We start from the raw sequence: 19965 nt of genomic DNA, 5'->3' as shown, positions 1-19965 counted from the left end.
GAAGGGTATTCATTTGATCTGTTAATAAATGTTGAGTTTTGATTTCCCAAATCCCACAGCTGGAATGATTCTTTTCCTCCGTGATATGTTCTAAAATGGGACTCAGCATCCTATGGACAACAGAAAGCATCGGAGAAACCTCAGGGGGATCAAGCGCTTAGTACAGTTCTCTGCACAGAGAAAGGGCTCAATAAATGCGACTGAATGAAATACGATGGAGTGAACTAGAAAACAGACAGGTTGAAGGAAAAGTGCCAGGGTGGTTTTCCTAGCTTTCTGGTGAACCGGGGAAGAGTCTGGAATTTCCTGGTTATTAGAAGGGAAGTCTGATCCTTGCACTGTGGCCTTTCATTTCAATCGATAGATTGATCATATTTCTTGAGCGCTTACTGTGTGCAGAGCACTGTACTAAGCACTTGGGAGTTGATAGGCTCTCTGCCCACAATGAGATTATGGTCTAAACGGGGAGGCTGATACCAATATAAATAAATAAATTACAGATATATGCATAGGTGCTGTGGGGCTAATGGGCTTCATAAAATGGGGATTAAATACTTGGTCTCCTTCCCTCCTCAGGATCTGAACCTCATGCGGGACAGGGACCGTGTCCAACCTGTTGGCCTTGTATCTACTCCAGCGCTCAGTGCAGTGCTTGGCACATAGTATGCACTTAATGATTACCATTATAATTGATAACTTGCCATAGGATCCCATCTGGGCTGGTCTTTTGGAACCCAACCCTACCCTGTGTGGGAAAGTAATAATGTTAATGTTGGTATTTGTTAAGCACTTACTATGTGCGGAGCAGTGTTCTAAGCGCTGGGATAGATACAGGGTAATCAGGTTGTCCCACATGAGGCTCACAGTTAATCCCCATTTTACAGATGAGGTAACTGAGGCACAGAGAAGTGAAGTGACTTGCCCACAGTCACACAGCCGACAAGTGGCAGAGCTGGGATAGTAGGGTCTAGTGGGAAGAGCACGTGATTAGGAATCAAGGGATCAGGGTTCTTTTCCCAGGTCCACTGGTCCGCTGTGTGATCTTGGATGAGTCACTTAATTTCTTAGTGCCTTAGTTTCCTCATCTGTAAAATGGGGATTCTAACCTGTTCTCCCTCCTCCTTGGACTGTGAGCCCCTTCTGGGACAGGAACTGTGCCTGATTGGATTGCACCATGGCTACGCAGAGCTTCAAACAGTGATTAGCACATAGCACGGGGTTAATCAATATCGTAATAATAATTATCAATATGAGAAGTAGCATGGCACAATACAGTGGTGTAGTACCAGAAATGGATAACGGAAAGAAACAAACTAAAAACACAGAATCGAATAATCGCTCTGGTCTCGAAGTGTTGAGTCATCTGTGAAGTTTTCTTGGAGCTGAAGTCTGTTAAAACGAGAAGCAGCATGGCCTAGAAGATAGAGGACGGGCCTGGGAGTCGGCTGGACCTGGGTTCTAACCCCACTTGTCAAACTGCGTGACCTTGGGCAAGCCATTTCACTTCTCAGGGCATCAGATCCCTCATCGTAAAATGGGGATTAAGACTGGGAACCTTATGTGGGACAGGGACAGTGCCCAACACAATTATCTTGTACCTAGTCCAGTGCTTAGAACGGTGCCTGGCACGTAGCAAGTGCTTAATGATGCTGCTGCTTCACAAACACCACAGTGATTATTATTATCATTCTCTGCCCTAGCAACTTCTAGGTTTTCCCCCCTTATTCATGTGTGGGGCTACCTAATCTTGGACCATCCCAAGCGATCTCAGGCTGCCAGATTGCTAGGAGGACTGGCTCATTATTTGGCAAAGATCCACGGGAGTAGAAGCTTGACCAAATTGATTCCCCTTTTCCATAGAGAAAATGCAGCAAGAAGGTCATTTGGACAACTTTTTGATTTCCAAGGTGATGAATTACTGGAACGGTCCTGCAGTATGCACTCAACTAATACCATCGATTCATTGGGCCTGAACCAGATAATCAGTCAGTCAATCAATCAATCATATTTATTGAGTGCTTATTAAGTGCAGAACCTTGAACTAAGCACTTGGGAGAGTAAGGTACAACAGAATTAGGAGACTAGAGGGGGAGACTGATATAAATTTAAATAAATAAGTAATTGATAACATACAGTTTAAAGATATGTACATAAATGCTGTGAGGTTGAGGGCGGGGCAAATATCAAACATCTAAAGGTCACAGATCGAAGCGCATAGACGACGCAGAAGGGAGAGGGAGCCGGGGAAAAGAGGGCTTAATCGGGGAAGGCCTCTTGGAGGAGATGTGACCTTATTAGTGGTTTGAAGGTGGAGAGAGTGGTGGTCTGGCGAATATGGAAGGGGAGGATGTTGCAGGCTAGGGGGAGGATGGGGAAAGGGGTTGACGACAAGATGGATGAGATCAGGGCACATGAGGAAGCTGGAGTTAGAGGAGCAGATTCATTCATTCATATTAATTGAGTGCTTACTGTGTGCAAAGGACTGTACTAAGCTGAGATAACTTCTTTAGGTTTCCTCCAGCTTTATGACTCTCCCCAGGATCATCGACCCTTCCAGGATTCAACAGAACATTTGGGAATACCCGCCCCGCTCCGGTCTCCAGAAACCTGGTCCTTTTGGGGGGCACGTTTGACGACTCCGCTATAACGACCTTTGTTTCGATTTGCACCTAAGCTCCTATTTCTTGGAAACGTCGGCCCGATTTTGCCCGTAAACCTGGAAATGGCTTCCACCTCACGTCATAGATGGTGTGGTCAAGTTTTGAAGAGGTGCAACGTGGCCTATTAAAAATAGAACAGCCTGAAGCGATCGACATCTATATAAGCCCTCAGATATCTTTCACAACATTGTCTCGGAGCGACGGCTTGGGGGTGAAGAGAAGTAGGTTATTCTTTGTCATCTCACCCATCTGAGGTGGCTCTAGGGCGGCGGAGACACGAAACTCGGGGGGAAGATGTCGAGGATAGGGCTTCTCTGCGTCGCCTTGTCCCTCTTGGTGGCCGAGAGCAGGGAGCTTTCCATCGCCAATAGCCGCTGCCACGAAGGCATGATGTCCAGATCCGTCGACAACCTCTACCTCAAAGTGACCAGATTCAAGGCCTCCGTTCCAGTAAGTCTCCCGGGTTTCTCCGAGACGACCGACCCCCTTCGATAAGGTGCCAGCGGTCCGGGAGGTCGCCCCTCCGTTAATTCAATTTGCTCTGTTGCAGGAAGACGGCATCAAAAACAAAAAGCTGCTAAAAAAGAAAACCAAAAGGCTGATTACGGTGTGTCCTAGATCCTTTTCCTTTCGGTTTCCTGTTGGGTTGATTGTTTTTCTGAATGAGGCAGATACTGGCAATCAGAGGCTGTTTGGGGGCGGAGGCCGGGGACGGGGTGGCCCTGGATCTCGATCTCACTCCCTTCTCCGGTTCCCAGAAAAACTGCCGATTTCGAGATCAGCTCTTGACCTTCTACTTGGAGGATGTCTTTGGGAGTCATCATCTCCCGGTCGGCGGAGAGTTGCGCATCGTCGAAGACTTCCAGCGGCTGAAAGAGGTCTTGAATCGATGCGTAAGTACATTCTTCGGAGACGACAGGTTGGCTCCATCAAGGTCTTGCACTAAGGATGGGGGCGTTCAGCGGGTAGAGGCCTTATCGGTCAATAGGCTGCATTGAGCACCAACCGTGTGCAGAGGTCTGTTCTAGGCTCTTGGGAGAGTACGCTACAACAGGCAAAATCACGGGTGGCTGGGTTGGCTCCTCTCAAAGCCACTCTTTGGAAATGATCAGTGAAAAAGAGACTAGTAATAGAGTGGGTGCAGCTCTTTCGAATAAATACAATTGACTGACTGACTGGGAATATATCCGTTTATTGTTGTATTGTACTCTCCCGAGGGCTTAGTACAGTGCCCCGCACACAGTATGCACTCGATAAATAGAGAAGCAGCGTGGCTCAGTGGAAAGAGCACGGGCTTTGGAGTCAGGGCTCATGAGTTCGAATCCCAGCTCTGCCACTTGTCGGCTGTGTGACTGTGGGCAAGTCACTTCACTTCTCTGTGCCTCAGTTCCCTCATCTGTAAAATGGGGATTAAGACTGTGAGCCCCACGTGGGACAACCTGATTCCCCTATGTCTACCCCAGTGCTTAGAACAATGCTTGGCACATAGTAAGCGCTTAACAAATACCAACATTATTAAGTCCGAGTGAGTAAGAGGGAGTGAAAACTGGTAGACATGATCCCTACCTTCAAGGAGTTTACAATCTACAGGAAGAGCTCAGACTCTACAGGGCTTTATGAAAATAAGAATAACGGTAGTGACGATGATGATAGTAATAATATTATTGATAATGGCTTTCGTTCAGCATTTACCATGTCCCAAGCCTGGGGTTGAGCACTGAGGTAGACAGAGGATAAAGAGATTGGATGGAGACCTTGTCCCACAGAGGGCTTCCAGTAGAAGGGGAAGGAGAACAGATACTGAAAGCCCATTTTACAGATGAGGAAACTGAGGCACAGAGCAGTGAAGTGACTTGCTCAAAGTCTCCCAACACCAGAATCAGAACCCAGGCCTTGGAAATGCAATTAAGACAGGTAGGGCAGTTTAATAGATGCTTGGGATCTATCTAAAAATCAAATGAAAAGGATAAATAAAAGTGGTGTTGTCTAGGAATATCAATCAATCGATTAATGGTATTTGTTGAGCACTTACTGTGGGAAGAACACTATGCTAAGCACTTGGGAGAGCACAATACAGCAGAGTCGGTAGACATGTTCCCTGCCCACAAGGAACTTACGGTCTAGAGGGTTCACGAGCCAATCAGCAGTGGGTTATAACAAATTGCAAAAGGCGAGAGTTTCAGTGGACTCGATCAATCCGTTAGCCAAGCGATGGTATTTACCGAGTGCTTACTATGTGCAGAGCGCTACACTAAGCGTTCGGCAGAGAACGCTAAAACAGAGTTAGCAGATACGTTCGCTGCCTACAACGATACAGTCTAGAGAAGAGTGAGCCTTCCCCTGTAACCCCGGACCCTACCAGTACTCTGTTCATAACTGGCCTGTTTGAAAACACAACTCTTTTTGTCAAATCTTTTGGATCTTTAAAAAGGAAAGCGGGCCAGACTGTCCTTCCTAAAAAGTCCGACCCTAGATAAGTTTAATTAAAGTGTTTGAATGGGTTGTCAGACACCTCCAGGGCCAAAATAACTCCTTTTTCACGGTATTCATTTAGGGCTTACTATGTGTCAAACATTGATTTAAGTGGGGTGGGGATCAAGATTAATCGGGTTGGACACAGTCCCCGTCCTACATGACACTCACTATCCTAATCGCCATTTTACAGATGTTGGAACTGAGGCCCACAAAGTGAAATGACTTAACCTCTTTTCTGCTTGCCTTCTCAGGTTCCATGTGCTCCTTCCTCTAGAGAGATGAAGCCCATTACCAAGATGAAGGAACTGTTTTATAAGGTAACTATACAACGATGATGATCTCAAAGATTACCAAATGAACTCTTTTTGAAATTCTCTATTGAAAAATCTGCACCTCTTTGCAGCTTGGAAACAAGGGAGTCTACAAAGCCATCGGTGAACTTGATATACTCCTTCCGTGGATCAAATCCTACATAGATAACTTTAAATAAAGTGAAAGGACACCCCCTGAATGAGCGTCAATGTCATGGACCTGAAAATCTACTGAAAACCAGAAGAAAGGATTTATGCACAATGATGACCTCTTCCTAGTGGATGAAACACCTTTTTCTGTACAGCTTCGGGAGAAAAATCAGACACTTCAGCACTGTTATTATTGAATCAATATATTAATGATTGGAAGATAACTATTCCTTTACATCCCCTTTTGTGTAAATTCACTGTAAAGAAGCATAGCCTAGTGGAAAATAGCACGGGCCTGGGAATCAGTGGACCTGGGTTCTAATCCTGACTCCGCCGCGTACCTGCTTTGTGACTTTGGGTAATTTACTTCCCTTCTCTGCGCCTCAGTTGGCTCTCCTGCAAAATGGGGATTCCATCCCCCTTCTCTCCCCTCCTTAGACTGCGAGCCCCCTGTGGGACCTGATTACCTTGCATCTACCCCAGAGCTTAGTACAGTGCTTGGCTCATAACAAATACCCCAGTTATCGTGATTATTATTAATTGAGAATTTAAGGGAAAAAAATTACATTCCAAAAATGCATTTCACTACTGAATGATTTTAAAAGAGAGATAAGGAAATGAAATCATAGTTTTGTGGTACTTTCTGTTTGTAATATAATGGATATGAAATGGGTTCTTGTGTATGACAGTTGTGAATTCTAAGGATCTATTTTTGTTAAAGGAAACCAGCATAAACTTTTACAGTGACCTATATTTCAAATGAATAAAAAACATACACGTTAGAATTGACTAGTTAAACAGAACCACAGGTTAGGTCCTATAAAGTAAAGTAGAGTAGCATAGTGCTATCAGAACAAATGGAAACATTGGAAAATTTAAATTAAAGGAATTTTAATGATGGTGAAGTGCACTAAGTCTACCATACTAAGCATTTTGGGAGAATCCAATAAAATAACAGACACATACCGGGAAGGCAAGCGTCGATACCGCCACTGATGGACTAATAGAAAATTCTGTGAGGATCTAAAGGTCCTGGGAGATGTAGGCTTCTTCTGAAGAGGTAGAAATGCCCAATGCGCGGTGCCTGACTTCCGCTTCAGGAATTTAGGATTCTGACTGCAGCGTTCCTTTCATTGCCCAGAACCTCTGCCAAAAATCCAGGTTTGTGGGATAGATTCTGGTCTCCTCCTGACAGGCTCATCTGGGAAAATGGAAGCCAGAAATGAAATGAGAGTCAACTCCGTGGGGGAACTTGCTTCTCCAACCCCTTTCGCGCTTCACCAACCCCATAGCAGCTCTCAAATCTCCCAGCGTGCCCTGAATAGTGGTTATTTTCTCATCACTTGCCCAGAAGGATGCATGGGGGCCCCGCCTAAAGAGCCAATGAATAAACACATACACGCTAGAATTGACTAGTTAGAACCACATGTTGGGTCCTATAAAGAAGTAAAGTAGAGTAGCGTAGCGCTATCAGAACAAATGGAAACATTGAAAATATTTAAATTGAAGGAATTTTAATGATGGCGAAGTGTACTAAGTCTACCGTACTAAGCACTTTGGGACAATCCAATAAAATAACAGACACATACCGCGAAGGCAAGCGTTGATACCGCTGCTGATGGATTAATAGAAAATTGTGCGAGGATCTAAAGGTCCTGGGAGATGTAGGCTTCTTCGGAAGAGGTAGAAATGCCCAATGCACGGTTCTCCCTTGTGAGAAGTAATAATAATAGTTACGGTATTTGTTAAGCACTTACTATGTTCCAGGCACTGTACTCAGCGCTGGGGTGGATGCAAGCAAATCTGGCTGGGCAAGGTCGCTGTCCCACATGGGGCTCACAGTCTCAATCCCCATTTTACAGATGGGGTAATTAAGACCCAGAGGAGTGAAGAAACTTGTCCAAGGCCACTCAGCAGAGAAATGGCAGAGCTCTGTCTACTATTCCATGCTGCTTCTCTAGCCTGGCCTAACGGAGACAGCACGGGCCTGGGAGTCAGATCCTGGGTTCTAATGTGTAATATAGACATTATATATTATTATAATATATTCTAGATTAAGTATTTACATTAACCGCAGTGAATTATTAATTACACATTATATTTTATTTATACTTATCTCTGTGAATTATTATATATTAAGGATTATTTATTTATATTAATCTCTGTCTCCCCCTCTAGCTATAAGTTCACTGTGGGCAGGGAATGGGTCTACGAACTCTGTGGTACTGTACTCTCCCAAGCGCTTAGTATAGTGCTCTGTACATAGTTAGCGCTGAATCAATTCCGCTGATTCATTCGTCTATTCGATCATATTTATTGAACTCTTACTGTGTGCAAAGCACTGTCCTAAGCACTTGGGAGAGTACAATATAACAATAAACAGGCACATTCCCTACCCACGTTGAGTTTACAGATGATGACGATGAGGAGGAGCAGGAGGAAGATTCCACCCTGCTTCTTCCAAGTGCTCAGTACAGTGCTCTGCACACAGTAAGCACTCTGTAGATGGCACCATCTTCCTTCTCCTTCCCCTCTAGACTGTAAGCCCACTGTGGGAAGGGATTGTCTCTCTTTATTGTTGCGTTGCGCTTTCCAAGTCCAGAAGGCCCCTGAGCCCAGTGTCCAAGAAACAGAACAACGGGGAAAAGGGGCCAAGGGGATAGGCTTCACTAAGTCAGCCAGTCAGTCAATCGTATTTATTGAGCGCTTACTGTGTGCAGAGCACTGTACTTATGTGCTCGGGAGAGTACAGTAGAACAGACGCATTCCCTGCCCACAATGAGCTTCCAGTCTCGAGGTCAACTCTCCTACCGTCTTCGTCCTGCCCCGGGATGATCCCTGGGGCCAGAAAGGAGTGTGGTCTAACGGCTAGAGCCCGGGCCTCGGAGTCAGAAGGACTTGGGTTCTAATCCCTTGTCTGCCTTTTGCCCTTGGATAACTTACTTAACTTTTCTCTGCCTCGGGTCCCTCATCTATAAAATGGGGATGGAGACTGGGATCCCCACGTGGGACAGGGACCGTGTCCCACCCCATTTGTTTCTATCCACCCCGGCGCTTAGTATAGTGCTTGGCACAGAGAAGGCACTCAACAGATACCATGAAAAAAAAGAAAGCAGAGCTGTTGCCCCTAAAATCTTGCTTTTGGCATCGTACAAAGTAGGACTCATTTCCTGCCAAGTGACAATTTAGTGTCAGAAACATGTCAAACAGCCTTTAGTACCCTGGATTTGACTCTAGATGTCACTCCAGGAAAACAAGAGAACCACTGACATACCCTCCCTCTAGATGAGGATGGAGGGTGAGGTGCCGACTGCAAGCGCCTTGTGGACAGGGAGGATGTCACTAACTCTGTCGAATTGTACTCTCCAAGCGTTTAGCACAGTGATCCGTACACAGTAAGTATTCAATAAACACCACAACCGATCAACACACCATCAGTGGTAATAAAAATAATAATATTATGGTAATTGTTAAGGGCTTACCGTGTGCCCAGGACTGGAGAAGATACAAGGTAATCAGGTTGGACAGAGTCCCTGCCCCACACAGGGCTAACCGTCGTCACCCCCATTTTATAGATGAAGTAACTGAGGCACAGAGAAGTGAAGTGCCTCGCCCCAGGTCCCACAGCAGACGTGGGGCGGAACTGGGATCGGAAGCCAGGTCTTTCTGACTTCCAGGCCCGTGCTCCATTCACTAGGCCATGCTGTTTCTCAACCAGTGTATCAACAAATGTAATTTATTGAGCCCTTCCTGGACGCAGAGCACTGTACTAAGCACGTGGAAGAGTACGACTACAGCAGAGTTCGTAGACACGTGCCTTATCCACAAGGAGCTCACGGTCTAAACTCAGAAACGGTTCAGAGCTCCTTTATCCAAATGTCATTACTAGGTTTCAAGAAACGATAAACGTCACTTGGAAATAGAGAGTTTTATAAGAATAATTAGGGGATGTGTTAAGTGCTGATTATGTGCCAAACACTGTACTAAGCGCTGGGGTAGTTACAAGCTAATCAAGTTGGATGTAATCCCTGGCCCACATGGGGATTACCTTCTAAATACATCATTTTCTCTTCCAGCTGTTATTACTGTGTCATTCTAGACTGTAAGCTAGTTGTGGGCAGGAAATGTGTCTACCAACTCGGCTATATTGTACACTCCCAAGCACTTAATACAGTACTCTGCACACAACAAGAACTCAATAAATAAGATTGATAGTCTGTGGTCCTATAGCAATATAATCAAAGAAATTTATAGACATCGTTGTCCGTCAAATTCAAAGAAACCAGTAATGGTGCAGTTCACTTAGGAGTCTGTGTGTGTGACTGAGAAAATCAATGTGCAAACCTAAAGCTCTGTCACAGTGTGCAAGAAGGTCATGGGTTCTAATTCCGCCTCTGCCACACGTCTGCTTTGTGACCATGGGGAAGTCACTTCACTTCTCTGTGCCTCAGTTCCCTCATCTGTAAAAGGGGGATTGAGACTGATTCCCCACACGGGACAGGGACTGTGTCCAACCTTGTATCCACCCCAGCGCTTAGTACAGTGCCTGGCACAGAGTAAGTACTTAACAAATACCGCAGTTATTAGTATTATTGTCAGATTGTACTCTCTCAAGCATTTAATACAGTGCTCGCACACAGTGAGCACTCAGTAATTGACTGAACGACTGAGGTGTGAGGAGAAGCTTGAGCACCTCTAAGAGTCTAAAAAGCTGGAGGAGAGATGGGAGTAGCAGCACGAAAAACTGACTAGTCAGTGGTTTCAATCACGTCAATAGAACAGCGATGGATCGTTAGAAAACGTCTTCAGAGGTATAATGCGGCGGGGTGCAAATGAGCCTTACTCACTGCTAACCTTATGGCTATTGTCTCTCTAACCTGGGAGGTAAATTCATGTGGAAAATACTCAGAAGACATTTCCATTATTACACTGAGAGAGGCGGGATGGCCTTTACAGTTGCTGAATTGCTCCGACACGATCACATCTTCTGTATCCTTTCATTGCCATAAACCGAACAAGGGGCATGAGATGACTGAAGTGTGATTTTTATCCTTACTAATCACCCCCTCTCCAAGGGGCCTTGACTCTTCATTTCCTCGACTATTTCCTCTCACTAGTCTCTCTCCCTTTTGCTCACCTACGGACTTTGGTTCTCTCTCTGTATCTACAATTTATTATTTATAATAATAATAATGCTATTTGTTAAGTGCTTACTATGTGCCAAGGTAATCAGGTTGTCCCATGTGAGGCTCATGGCTTTAATCTCATTTTACAGATGAGGTAACTGAGGCACAGAGAAGTAAGTGACTTGCTCAAAGTCACGCAGCTAATAAATGGCAGAGCCGGGATTAGAACCCATGACCTCTGACTCCCAAGCCCATGCTGTTTCCACCTAACCACGCTGCTTATGTTGATGCCTGTCCCACTCCCTCTAGGCTGTTAGCTTACTATTGTATTGTACTCTCCCAAATGTTTAGTACAGTGCTCTGCACCCAGTAGGGGCTCAATAAATAGGACTGATTGATGGATTGACTGAATCAGGATGCACTGCACCTTTATTTCCCAATTCAGATCCAAACACAGTGACCTCCCTCCCGCCCGAATCTCACCCACCTCGTTCACTAAATTACTTCAAATGCTTTTGAGGAGCAACTCATATTACCAACAAAATAACAGTGGAGTAACATCCCAAATTTGTAATAAAACCCAGAAATAAACTCTCTCTCTGGCCTTTCTCATATACTGTAAAAGAAACCCACGCAAAAGGAATAAGTCAATTAGGGCTTGGATTAGTATGATGGCAGTTGATAAGCACTTGCATTCATTAATTCATTCATTCAATCATATTTATTGAGTGCTTACTGTGTGCAAAGCACCATACTAAGTGTTTGGGAGAGTACAGTACAACGACAAGCAGATACATTCCCTGCCCACAAGGAACTCAGAGTCTAGAAGGGGAGAGATAAGTGCTTTCCGTGTGTCAAGCACTGTTCTAAGCGCTGGGGTAGTTACAAGCCAATCGGGTTGGACACAGTCTCTGTCCTACTTGGGGTTCAAAGTCTAAGCAAGAGGAAGAACAGGTGTTAAGTCTCCATTTTGCAGTGGAGAAAAATGAGACATAGAGAAGTGAGGTGATTTGCCCAAGGTCACACAACAAGCAATTGGCAGAACCAGGACTAGAACCCAGGTCCTCTGCCTCTCAGGCCTGTGCTCTTTCCACTAGGTCACGCTGCTTCTTGGAAGGATTAGTGAAAATGATCACCATCTGTTTAGAACATAATAATAATAATAATAATAATAATGTTGGTATTTGTTAAGCGCTTACTATGTGCAGAGCACTGTTCTAAGCGCTGGGGTAGACACAGGGGAATCAGGTTGTCCCGCGTGGGGCTCAGAGTCTTAATCCCCATTTTACAGATGAGGGAACTGAGGCACGGAGAACTTAAGTGACTTGCCCCCAGTCACACAGCTGACAAGTGGCAGAGCAGGGATTCGAACCCATGACCTCTGACTCCAAAGCCCATTCTCTTTCCACTGAGCCACATTGCTTCTCCGTCTTTTCCAATATTCCCAGCTCTTAAGTTCCCTTCCCTGATGATGATTCACAAATGCTCAAGATTAAAACTTTATTTTAAAAAATAACCAGATCCATCACTATTAGACTCCAATGAGGTCTTTCTCTAAAAGGTTGAAATCAGGGCTGTTTAAGGCATATATCCCCCAGTTAGGACTGAATTGAACTGTCCTCCTGAAGAAAGATAGGAAATGCAAACTTCATCCAAGATTCAATCGTGCGGCCTGAATAAACTCTTTATGGCTGAAACAAGCTCTCGAACGACGGTGATCAGAATCGCTGAGGAGCAGACTGGCCTAGTGGAAAAAGAATAGGCCTGGGAAACAGAGTACCTGGGTTCTGAGCCCAGCTCTGCCACTTGCCTGCTGTGTCTGTGAGCCCGTTGTTGGGTAGGGATCGTCTCTATCTGTCGCCGAATTGCACTTTCCAAGCGCTTAGTACAGTGCTCTGCACATCGCATGCGCTCCATAAATACTATTGAATGAATGAATGATCTCGGGCAAGTCATTTATCTTCTCTGCACCTCAGATTCCTCATCTGTAAGATGGGAATCAAATGCCTCCTCTCCCTCCTACTTAGATTGTGAGCCCCATGTGGGATATGGACTGTGTCCAACCTGATTAATTTATATCTCCGGCCACACTCAGAACAGTGCTCGGCACATAGTAACTGCTTAATAAATACCATAATAACATTGGTATTATGCCCTACTGAGAGCTCACCTCCTCCAGGAGGCCTTCCCAGACTGAGCCCTCTCTTTCCCTCTGCCCCTCCTCCCCTCCCCATTGCTCCTAATCCCTCTCTCTGCTCTACCTCCTTCCCCTCCCCAGAGCACTTGTGTATATCTGTATATATTATTTATTACTCTATTTTATTCATGATGTGTATATATCTACGATTCTCTTTATCTATTCTGATGGTATCGATGACTGTCTACTTGTTTTGTTTTGCTGTCTGTCTCCCCCTTCTAGACTGTGAGCCCACTGTTGGGCAGGGAACATCTCTATCTGTTGCCAAATTGTACATTCCAAGCGCTTAGCACAGTTCTCTGCACATAGTAAGCACTCAATAAATGTGATTGAATGAATGAATTGGGATTTATTTGGAACCACAAACTGGTTTAGATCTTCCACTAGGTTTTCCGCCCTATGGACAGAAAAATCTGGTCTTACAGGTAAGAGCCGGAAGAAATTAAGAAATCAAGATCATTTTAATTCGATTTGAAAATAGTAGTAGCAGAAGTAGCTTTTATTGAGCTTTCACTAGGTGTAGTACACTGTGCTAAGCTCTTGGGAAATAAATACAATCAAAACAACACATTCCCCGCCCACAAGGAGCTTACATGTTAATAGGGGAGATGGACATAATGTACTCACAGAGTAATCATGATAAATAATTAAATGTTCGATTCATTCATCCAGTTGCATTTATTGAGCACTTACTGTGTGCAAAGCACTGTACTGAGCACTTGGGAGAGTACAATATAGCAATAAGCAGACACATTCCCCGCATGTAATGAGCTAATATAATCGACTAGACTGTAAGTTCATTGCGGGCCAGGAACGTTTCTACCAACTCTGCTAGACTGTGCTATCCCAGGTGCTTAGTACAGTGCTCTGCACACAGTAAGTGCTCAATAAATATGACCAATTGATCAGAGAAGCAGCATGGCTTAGTAGATAGAGCACGGATCTGGGAGTCAGAAGGACGTGGGTTCTAACTCGGGCTCCTCCGCATGTCTGCCGTCTGACCTTAGGCAAGTCACTTCACTTTTCTGTGCCTCAGTTACCTCATCTGTAAAAAATAGGGATTAAGAGTGAGAGCTCAATGTGGAACGGGGAATGCGTCCAATCTGATTAACTTGTATCTACCACAGTGCTTTGAACAGTGCTTGCATGTAGTAAGCGCTCAATGGGTGTCATTATTATTGTTATTATTATTATTGTTGTGTTGTTATTGATTAATACATGCACAAATGAGATACAGTTCTGGAACTGGATGTCTTGATATTTTTGCCATTTTTTTGACCTGTGCGAATCAAACTATATTAAGTAGACTGAAACTGCATTAACCCTGCATGCATTATTTAGCACCACTACACTATTTCCTGCTTATTCCCATCCCCCATAGAAAAAAATAATATGTGGTCATCCCCAGTTCTTCCCCCGAACTGCAAATCAAGAACTAAGACTTCTTTCCTAGATCAAATTTGACACATTCACACTTCTTTTCGGTTGAAATGTAAGCTCTAGGAGACAGCCAGCCCCATTTTCCAACTGAGAAAAATGGAAGGAAACCAGTTTGGTTGATTACTCAGTTACTGCGCCCAAAAGGGTTTCAGTTTACTCCCTTACATATCAGGAAATATGCTAAAGAATACAAAACCGCAGTCATCTCTGTCAGTGGAACAGATAGCTAACGGCACTTTTCTACCTCAGGGGAAAGAGCGTTAATATAATGGATGATCCCGAACTGACTTCTAATTCGACGGATAAAAGTGGGTTTTGGCAGAGTCATGGAAGATCATTCCTCTGGAAATTATCAATGGCAAATGGTAGATAGATCGACAAGACGACTGCTCTAGTTGAGTTTGAGTTTTACTTCCTTTCGCTAGTAAGGTGTTGGGGTATGGAACTTGACTCGGACGATTCTAGACCGTAAGCTCCTCGTGGGGAGGGAATGGCTCCGTTGAACTGTTATATTGTTTTCTCCCAAGCGCTTAATACAGTGCTCTGCCCATAGTAAGGGCTCAAGAAATACAATTGAGTGACCGATTGACTGACACTTCATCGATCTATCAAGTGGTATTTACTGAGACCTCACTGGGTGCAGAGACCTGTACTAGGAATCAGAAGGTTACTATTTCCTGTATTAATCAAAGAAGACTCCTAGCCCAGAAGATCTGCATAGAAGATTATTAATAAACATATAGGTAGCAGTCCTCCATTCCAAAGATGAAACTATTGACAGGTGTGATTTCCACTAAGCAGGTGCGAATGTCACTAGCCAGGTGCGTGCCCCAGTTCGGCCAAAAAGATAATCGTGTGCCCATCCAACCGTGATACACCATTTGCCTTTAAAAATGGAAGTTTGCTGGGTTATTGGACTTGTCCAGTCTTTCCGCTGTAAGCCAAAATGCAATAAACAGCACGTTTGAATTTATTAATCTAGAGTCAGGAGAAGAACCTGCTTAGGCACTAAGCTTATTATTGCCTTTTAGTTTCTCAGAAAACGTTTCATTATGACATGCTTGTTTATTATAAAAATATGATTATTAGATGAGTGCCAAATGAAATAAGCAAGAATGTTATTATTATGAATTAATTGAATGCATAATTGCATTTTGAGTTTATGCTCAATTCTCTCATAATGCGTTTTTCCACCATCCATTTTGGGTAGAATACTGTTAAGGAATTCTACCAGTATGATGTAGTGGATAAAGCACGGGACTGAAAATCAAAAGGTTATGGATTCTAATTCCTGCTCCGCCACCTGTCTGCTGTGTGACCTTGGGCAAGTCACTTTATTTCTCTGTGCCTCATTTATCTCCTCTGTAAAATGGGGACTGAGACTGTGAGCCCCACATGGGCCAGGGACTGTGTCCAACCCAATTTGCTTGTATCCACCCCAGAGCTTAGCACAGTACCTGGCATGGAATAAGCGCTTAACAAATATCAAAATTATTATTATTACTTTTACCATGTGTATGAGGTGATTTCCAAATTTACTTCTCCATCCCTGACTTCTCTCCTTTTCTTTCATCTCACATTCCCTCCTGTCTTCAGGACATCTCTACTTGGATTTCCCCCCGACACCTCAAACTTCACATGGCCAAAACAGAATCCCATGTCTTCTCACCCAAATTCTCTCCTCCCTCCAACTTTCCCACCACTGTAGACCAGACCACCATCCTACCTGTACGTATCCAAGTAATAATCAAATCTCAGATTAACTACTGCATCTGCCTCTTCCCTGACCTTCCTGCCTCTTGTCTCTCTGCACTCCAGTCCATATTTCACTCTGCTGCCTGGATCATTTAATAAAAAAATTGTTCCATATACATCCTCCCACTCCTCTAAAACCTCCAATAATTTCCCATCCATCTCCGCATCAAACAGAAACTCCTCACCGTCAGCTTTAAGGAACTCAATCAGCGTTCTCCCTCCTACCTCGCTCGCTCAACTCCTACTACAGTTCGGTCTTCACATTTTGATTTTAGGAAATCTGCCTCCCTTTCGGCAAAAGAATCAATGATGTCATAAGCAATTCATAAGCAAGAATTCAGTGATGAAGCATCCTACTCTGTAGCTTTTTTGCTTTAATCGCTTGGATTCTGAATTCCACTGAACCTTCCTCTTCTGTCGTTCATTATAAAACAGCGTCCCTTTTGATATGCATATGAGTACTGCTCCAGGGATGGTTAATATGGAAAGATTTTAAGACTGTTTTCCTTGGAAAATTGGAATGGGGGCAGAAGTCGGGAACCATGTCTGGACCTTCAGGAATGTTAGACTGTGGACCTGAAGGTCCATAAAATGGAGGAAAATGTGAATTTCTGGGGAGAGTCTCCAGGGGCCGGTGACTGGTCTCAATCAATCAATCAGTGGTATTTACTGCGTGTAGAAGACTGACTAAGCACTTGGGAGAGTACAGTGTAACAGTGTAACAGAGTTGGTAGACACCTTCCCTATCCACAATGAGCTTATAAAATCTAGAGGGTCTTTGTTGGAAACTCATGATTCTGATTTATTTGGAGTTGTTTCAATATGGAAAATTCGGATCCTGGTTTCCAGTACACCACTGGTCATAGAGTGATTGGTCATTTCTGTAGTTCTGGGGCACTGAGGGGTTTGCGACAGAATGGTCAGTGAGCTCTGGCACCAGTCAGGAGAAAGAAAGTGAATATTTGCTATTTGTCCCGGGGGGGTCCGTATTGCTTCATATGAGTGGCAGGTGTCAATCATAATAATAATAATCGTGGGTTCTAATTCTGGGTTCTGCCTCTTGTCTGTGTGATCTTGGGGAAGTCACTTCACTTCTCTGTGCCTCACCTACCTCATCTGTAAAATGAAGATTAAGACTGTGAACCCTATGTGGGACAAGGACTGTGTCAAACCCGATCAGCTTGTATCCGCCCAGTGCTTAATACAGTGCCTGGGACATAATAAGCGCTTAACAAACACCATGCTCATTATTATACCGTTCAATTTATTTTACCCAAGCCCTTAATGAAGTGTTCTGCACACGGCACTCAGTAAATACGATTGTCTGATTGATAATTCGTTTTTTCAGTCCTGGGTGGTGGGAAGGAATTCTTCCTCAGATTCTCACCCAACATCATCATAACCATCATGGTTCTTATATAGTGGGTACCAATCGTGTACAAAATATTAGCTGCTTTGAATAATAATGTTGGTATTTGTTAAGCGCTTACTATGTGCAGAGCACTGTTCTAAGCGCTGGGGGAGATACAGGGTAATCGGGTTGTCCCATGTGAGGCTCACAGTCTTCATCCCCATTTTCCAGATGAGGTAACTGAGGCACAGAGAAGTGAAGTGACTTGCCCCCAGTCACACAGTTGACAGGTGGCAGAGCCTGGATTCGAACCCATGACCTATGACTTCCAAGCCCAGGCTCTTTCCACTGAGCCATGCTGCTGCTTTGAAGTATGCCATCAAAGTAGACTGTAATCTCCTTGTGGGGAGGGAGCTCGTCCACCATCTCAGTGGTATTGTACTCTCCCAAACGCTTAGTACAGTGCTCTGCACCCAGTAAGTACTCAACAGATACCGTTGATTCATTGGTTGAGTCCTCTGAACAGGCCCCTGTATGTAGTTATATGTAAGCTCACTGTGGGCAGGGAATGTGTCCGTTCATTGTTGTATCGTACTCTCCCAAGCGTTCAGTACAGTGCTCTGCACACAGTTAGCGCTCAGTAAATACGGCTGAATGAATAAATGAGTGCTAAGGCTCTCTGAATGAGAATGGCCAGCCAGCGTTTCTGCTCACTCTGTTGCACTGTACTCTCCCAAACGCTTAGGACAGTGCTCTGCACATAGTAAGTGCTCAACAAACACCACTGTTTGATCAATCGATTGATTGAGAATAAGATTCAAAGGCTTTGGGTTAGTGAAGAGGACCAGACCAGGGAAAGATGATGTCAGTTTCGAAGAAAAAAGGCTTGACGCCTTGGTCCCAAGTGTGATCCCATTCCCGGGTGAGTAAAAAGAAAACTGTGCTGGCTGTGAACCCCACACAATGCACCCCTTCTGAAAGAGGTGGCAGAACTTGGGGAAGCCCCAGATCGCTCGACCAGAATACAGAGTATCTGAGTGAACCCACCGGTTAGGAAACCACCACGTACATTTCAAAGTGGAGGTGACAAGAAATTAGTTCCTTGGGGTAGACAAGCCACATCCACCCCTGGCAACCCCACAGTCAACCCCATGTATGTGACTTAGAGGTGTGTCACTTTGTGGATCGCAGCGTCTTACGATGAAACGAAACTCAACGCATCCGAATCTGAGTGACCCAAATTGACAGAGCGCAAGAGCGTCTTGGAACAAAACGAAACCCAAATACCTGAAGCGGAGTGCCCTGTATCGACAGACCGCGTGATCGTCTTAGAACGGAACGAAACCCAGATATCTGAGTCGGAGGGCCCAGACTGACGGGTCGCAAGATGGAATTGATATTCATTCATTCAGTCGTATTTATTGAGCGCTTACTGTGTGCGGAGCACTGGACTAAGCGCTTGGGAGAGGACAATAGGACGCGAAACAAGACACACGCATTCCCTGCTCTTTCATGCCGAGTATACGAAGTCCAAAGGACCCTGTTCAAGTGAAATCTTTAAATAACACCATGCTTCCCATTGCTGTGCGAGTCAAAAAAGGAGGCCAAATGCTTAAGACTGAGGAAAGTTGGTGTGAAATTTATGAAATTTGAAAAAGATCTATGACAAGAAGAAGGTAGGAAACTAATCACTGTAGAAGAAGTAGGAAGTTGACTTAGACATACAAGCAGTTCCAGCAAAACGTGTTTTCAAGATGCATTTTGCGTCAGTTATTAATATTATTATTGAATTAGGGAACTCCCTCCCTTTTCTGACAACACAAGCCCATTTGCGGGGAGACACGGCCTAGTGGAAAAAGCACAGTCGGGAGACAGGAGTTAGAGCACCTGGGGTCTACTCATGCCTCCACCACTTCCCTGTTGTGTGACCTTGGAGAAGTCTTTTAACTTCTCTATGCCTCAGTTTCCTCATCTGTAAAATGGGGATTATATACTTGTCCTCCCTTCCCTTTGACTGTGAGGCCTTTGCGGAACAGGGCCTGTGTCCAATCTGATTAACAGATACGTACTCTAACCCCTGGCACGGAGTTCGGCAAAAAGTAAGTGTTAACAAATCTCAATGTTATTATTACCTGGACATCAATGTGAATCTCTCTTAACATGAGGTTTCACAAGAATACAGTTTCAATTTCCTCATCTGTAAAATGGGGATTAAGATTTGAGCCCCATGTGGGACACGGATTGGGTCCAAACTGATTATTTTGTATCTACTCTAAAGCTTGGCATATAGTAAGCACTCTGCCACTTATCTGCTGTGCGATCTTGGGTGAATCACTCAACTTCTCTATGTCTCGGTTCCTTCATCTGGAAAATGAATACTCAATACCCGTTCTCCCGTCTACTTAGATTGTATTTGGCACCTGATTATCTTGCCTCTACCCCAGTGCTTAGTAGAGTGCTTGGCACAGAATAAGCACTTAACAAATATTATTATTATTAT

At 44.4% G+C, this 19965-nt stretch overlaps 1 protein-coding gene and 1 long non-coding RNA gene across 2 annotated transcripts in view; one reads left to right on the top strand and one right to left on the bottom strand.

Annotated features, from left to right (window-relative positions):
• The first annotated feature begins 2941 nt into the window (after window positions 1-2941).
• IL26 (interleukin 26) lies at window positions 2942-5625 on the top strand. The gene is made up of 5 exons (XM_001511139.2): window positions 2942-3110; window positions 3211-3267; window positions 3419-3553; window positions 5387-5452; window positions 5539-5625. The coding sequence occupies exons 1-5, from the start codon at window positions 2955-2957 to the stop codon at window positions 5623-5625; spliced, it is 501 nt and encodes a 166-aa protein (XP_001511189.1). The 5' UTR covers window positions 2942-2954.
• A 943-nt stretch (window positions 5626-6568) lies between these two features.
• The window catches only part of LOC120638817, an 86295-nt gene continuing 72898 nt past the window's right edge, over window positions 6569-19965 (bottom strand). The window contains exons 3-4 of the long non-coding RNA XR_005660791.1: window positions 7186-7306; window positions 6569-6797 (exon numbers count right to left, since the gene is read on the bottom strand). This is a non-coding gene — a long non-coding RNA (uncharacterized LOC120638817). The remainder of the gene's footprint in view (window positions 6798-7185; window positions 7307-19965) is intronic.

This window comes from Ornithorhynchus anatinus, chromosome 14 (assembly GCF_004115215.2).
Source record: "Ornithorhynchus anatinus isolate Pmale09 chromosome 14, mOrnAna1.pri.v4, whole genome shotgun sequence".
NCBI classification, from domain to species: Eukaryota; Metazoa; Chordata; class Mammalia; order Monotremata; family Ornithorhynchidae; genus Ornithorhynchus; species Ornithorhynchus anatinus.
Note: the sequence above shows the minus strand (reverse complement) of the source record. Positions and strands in the feature narration are given on the sequence as shown.

Excerpts from the sequence above, each read along its gene's own strand:
- IL26 (XM_001511139.2), top strand. The coding sequence starts at position 2,955 with ATGTCGAGGATAGGGCTTCTCTGCGTCGCCTTGTCCCTCTTGGTGGCC. Across the intron at positions 3,111-3,210 it reads GATTCAAGGCCTCCGTTCCA|GAAGACGGCATCAAAAACAA; the intron begins GTAAGTCTCCCG and ends GCTCTGTTGCAG. Across the intron at positions 3,554-5,386 it reads AAGAGGTCTTGAATCGATGC|GTTCCATGTGCTCCTTCCTC; the intron begins GTAAGTACATTC and ends TTGCCTTCTCAG.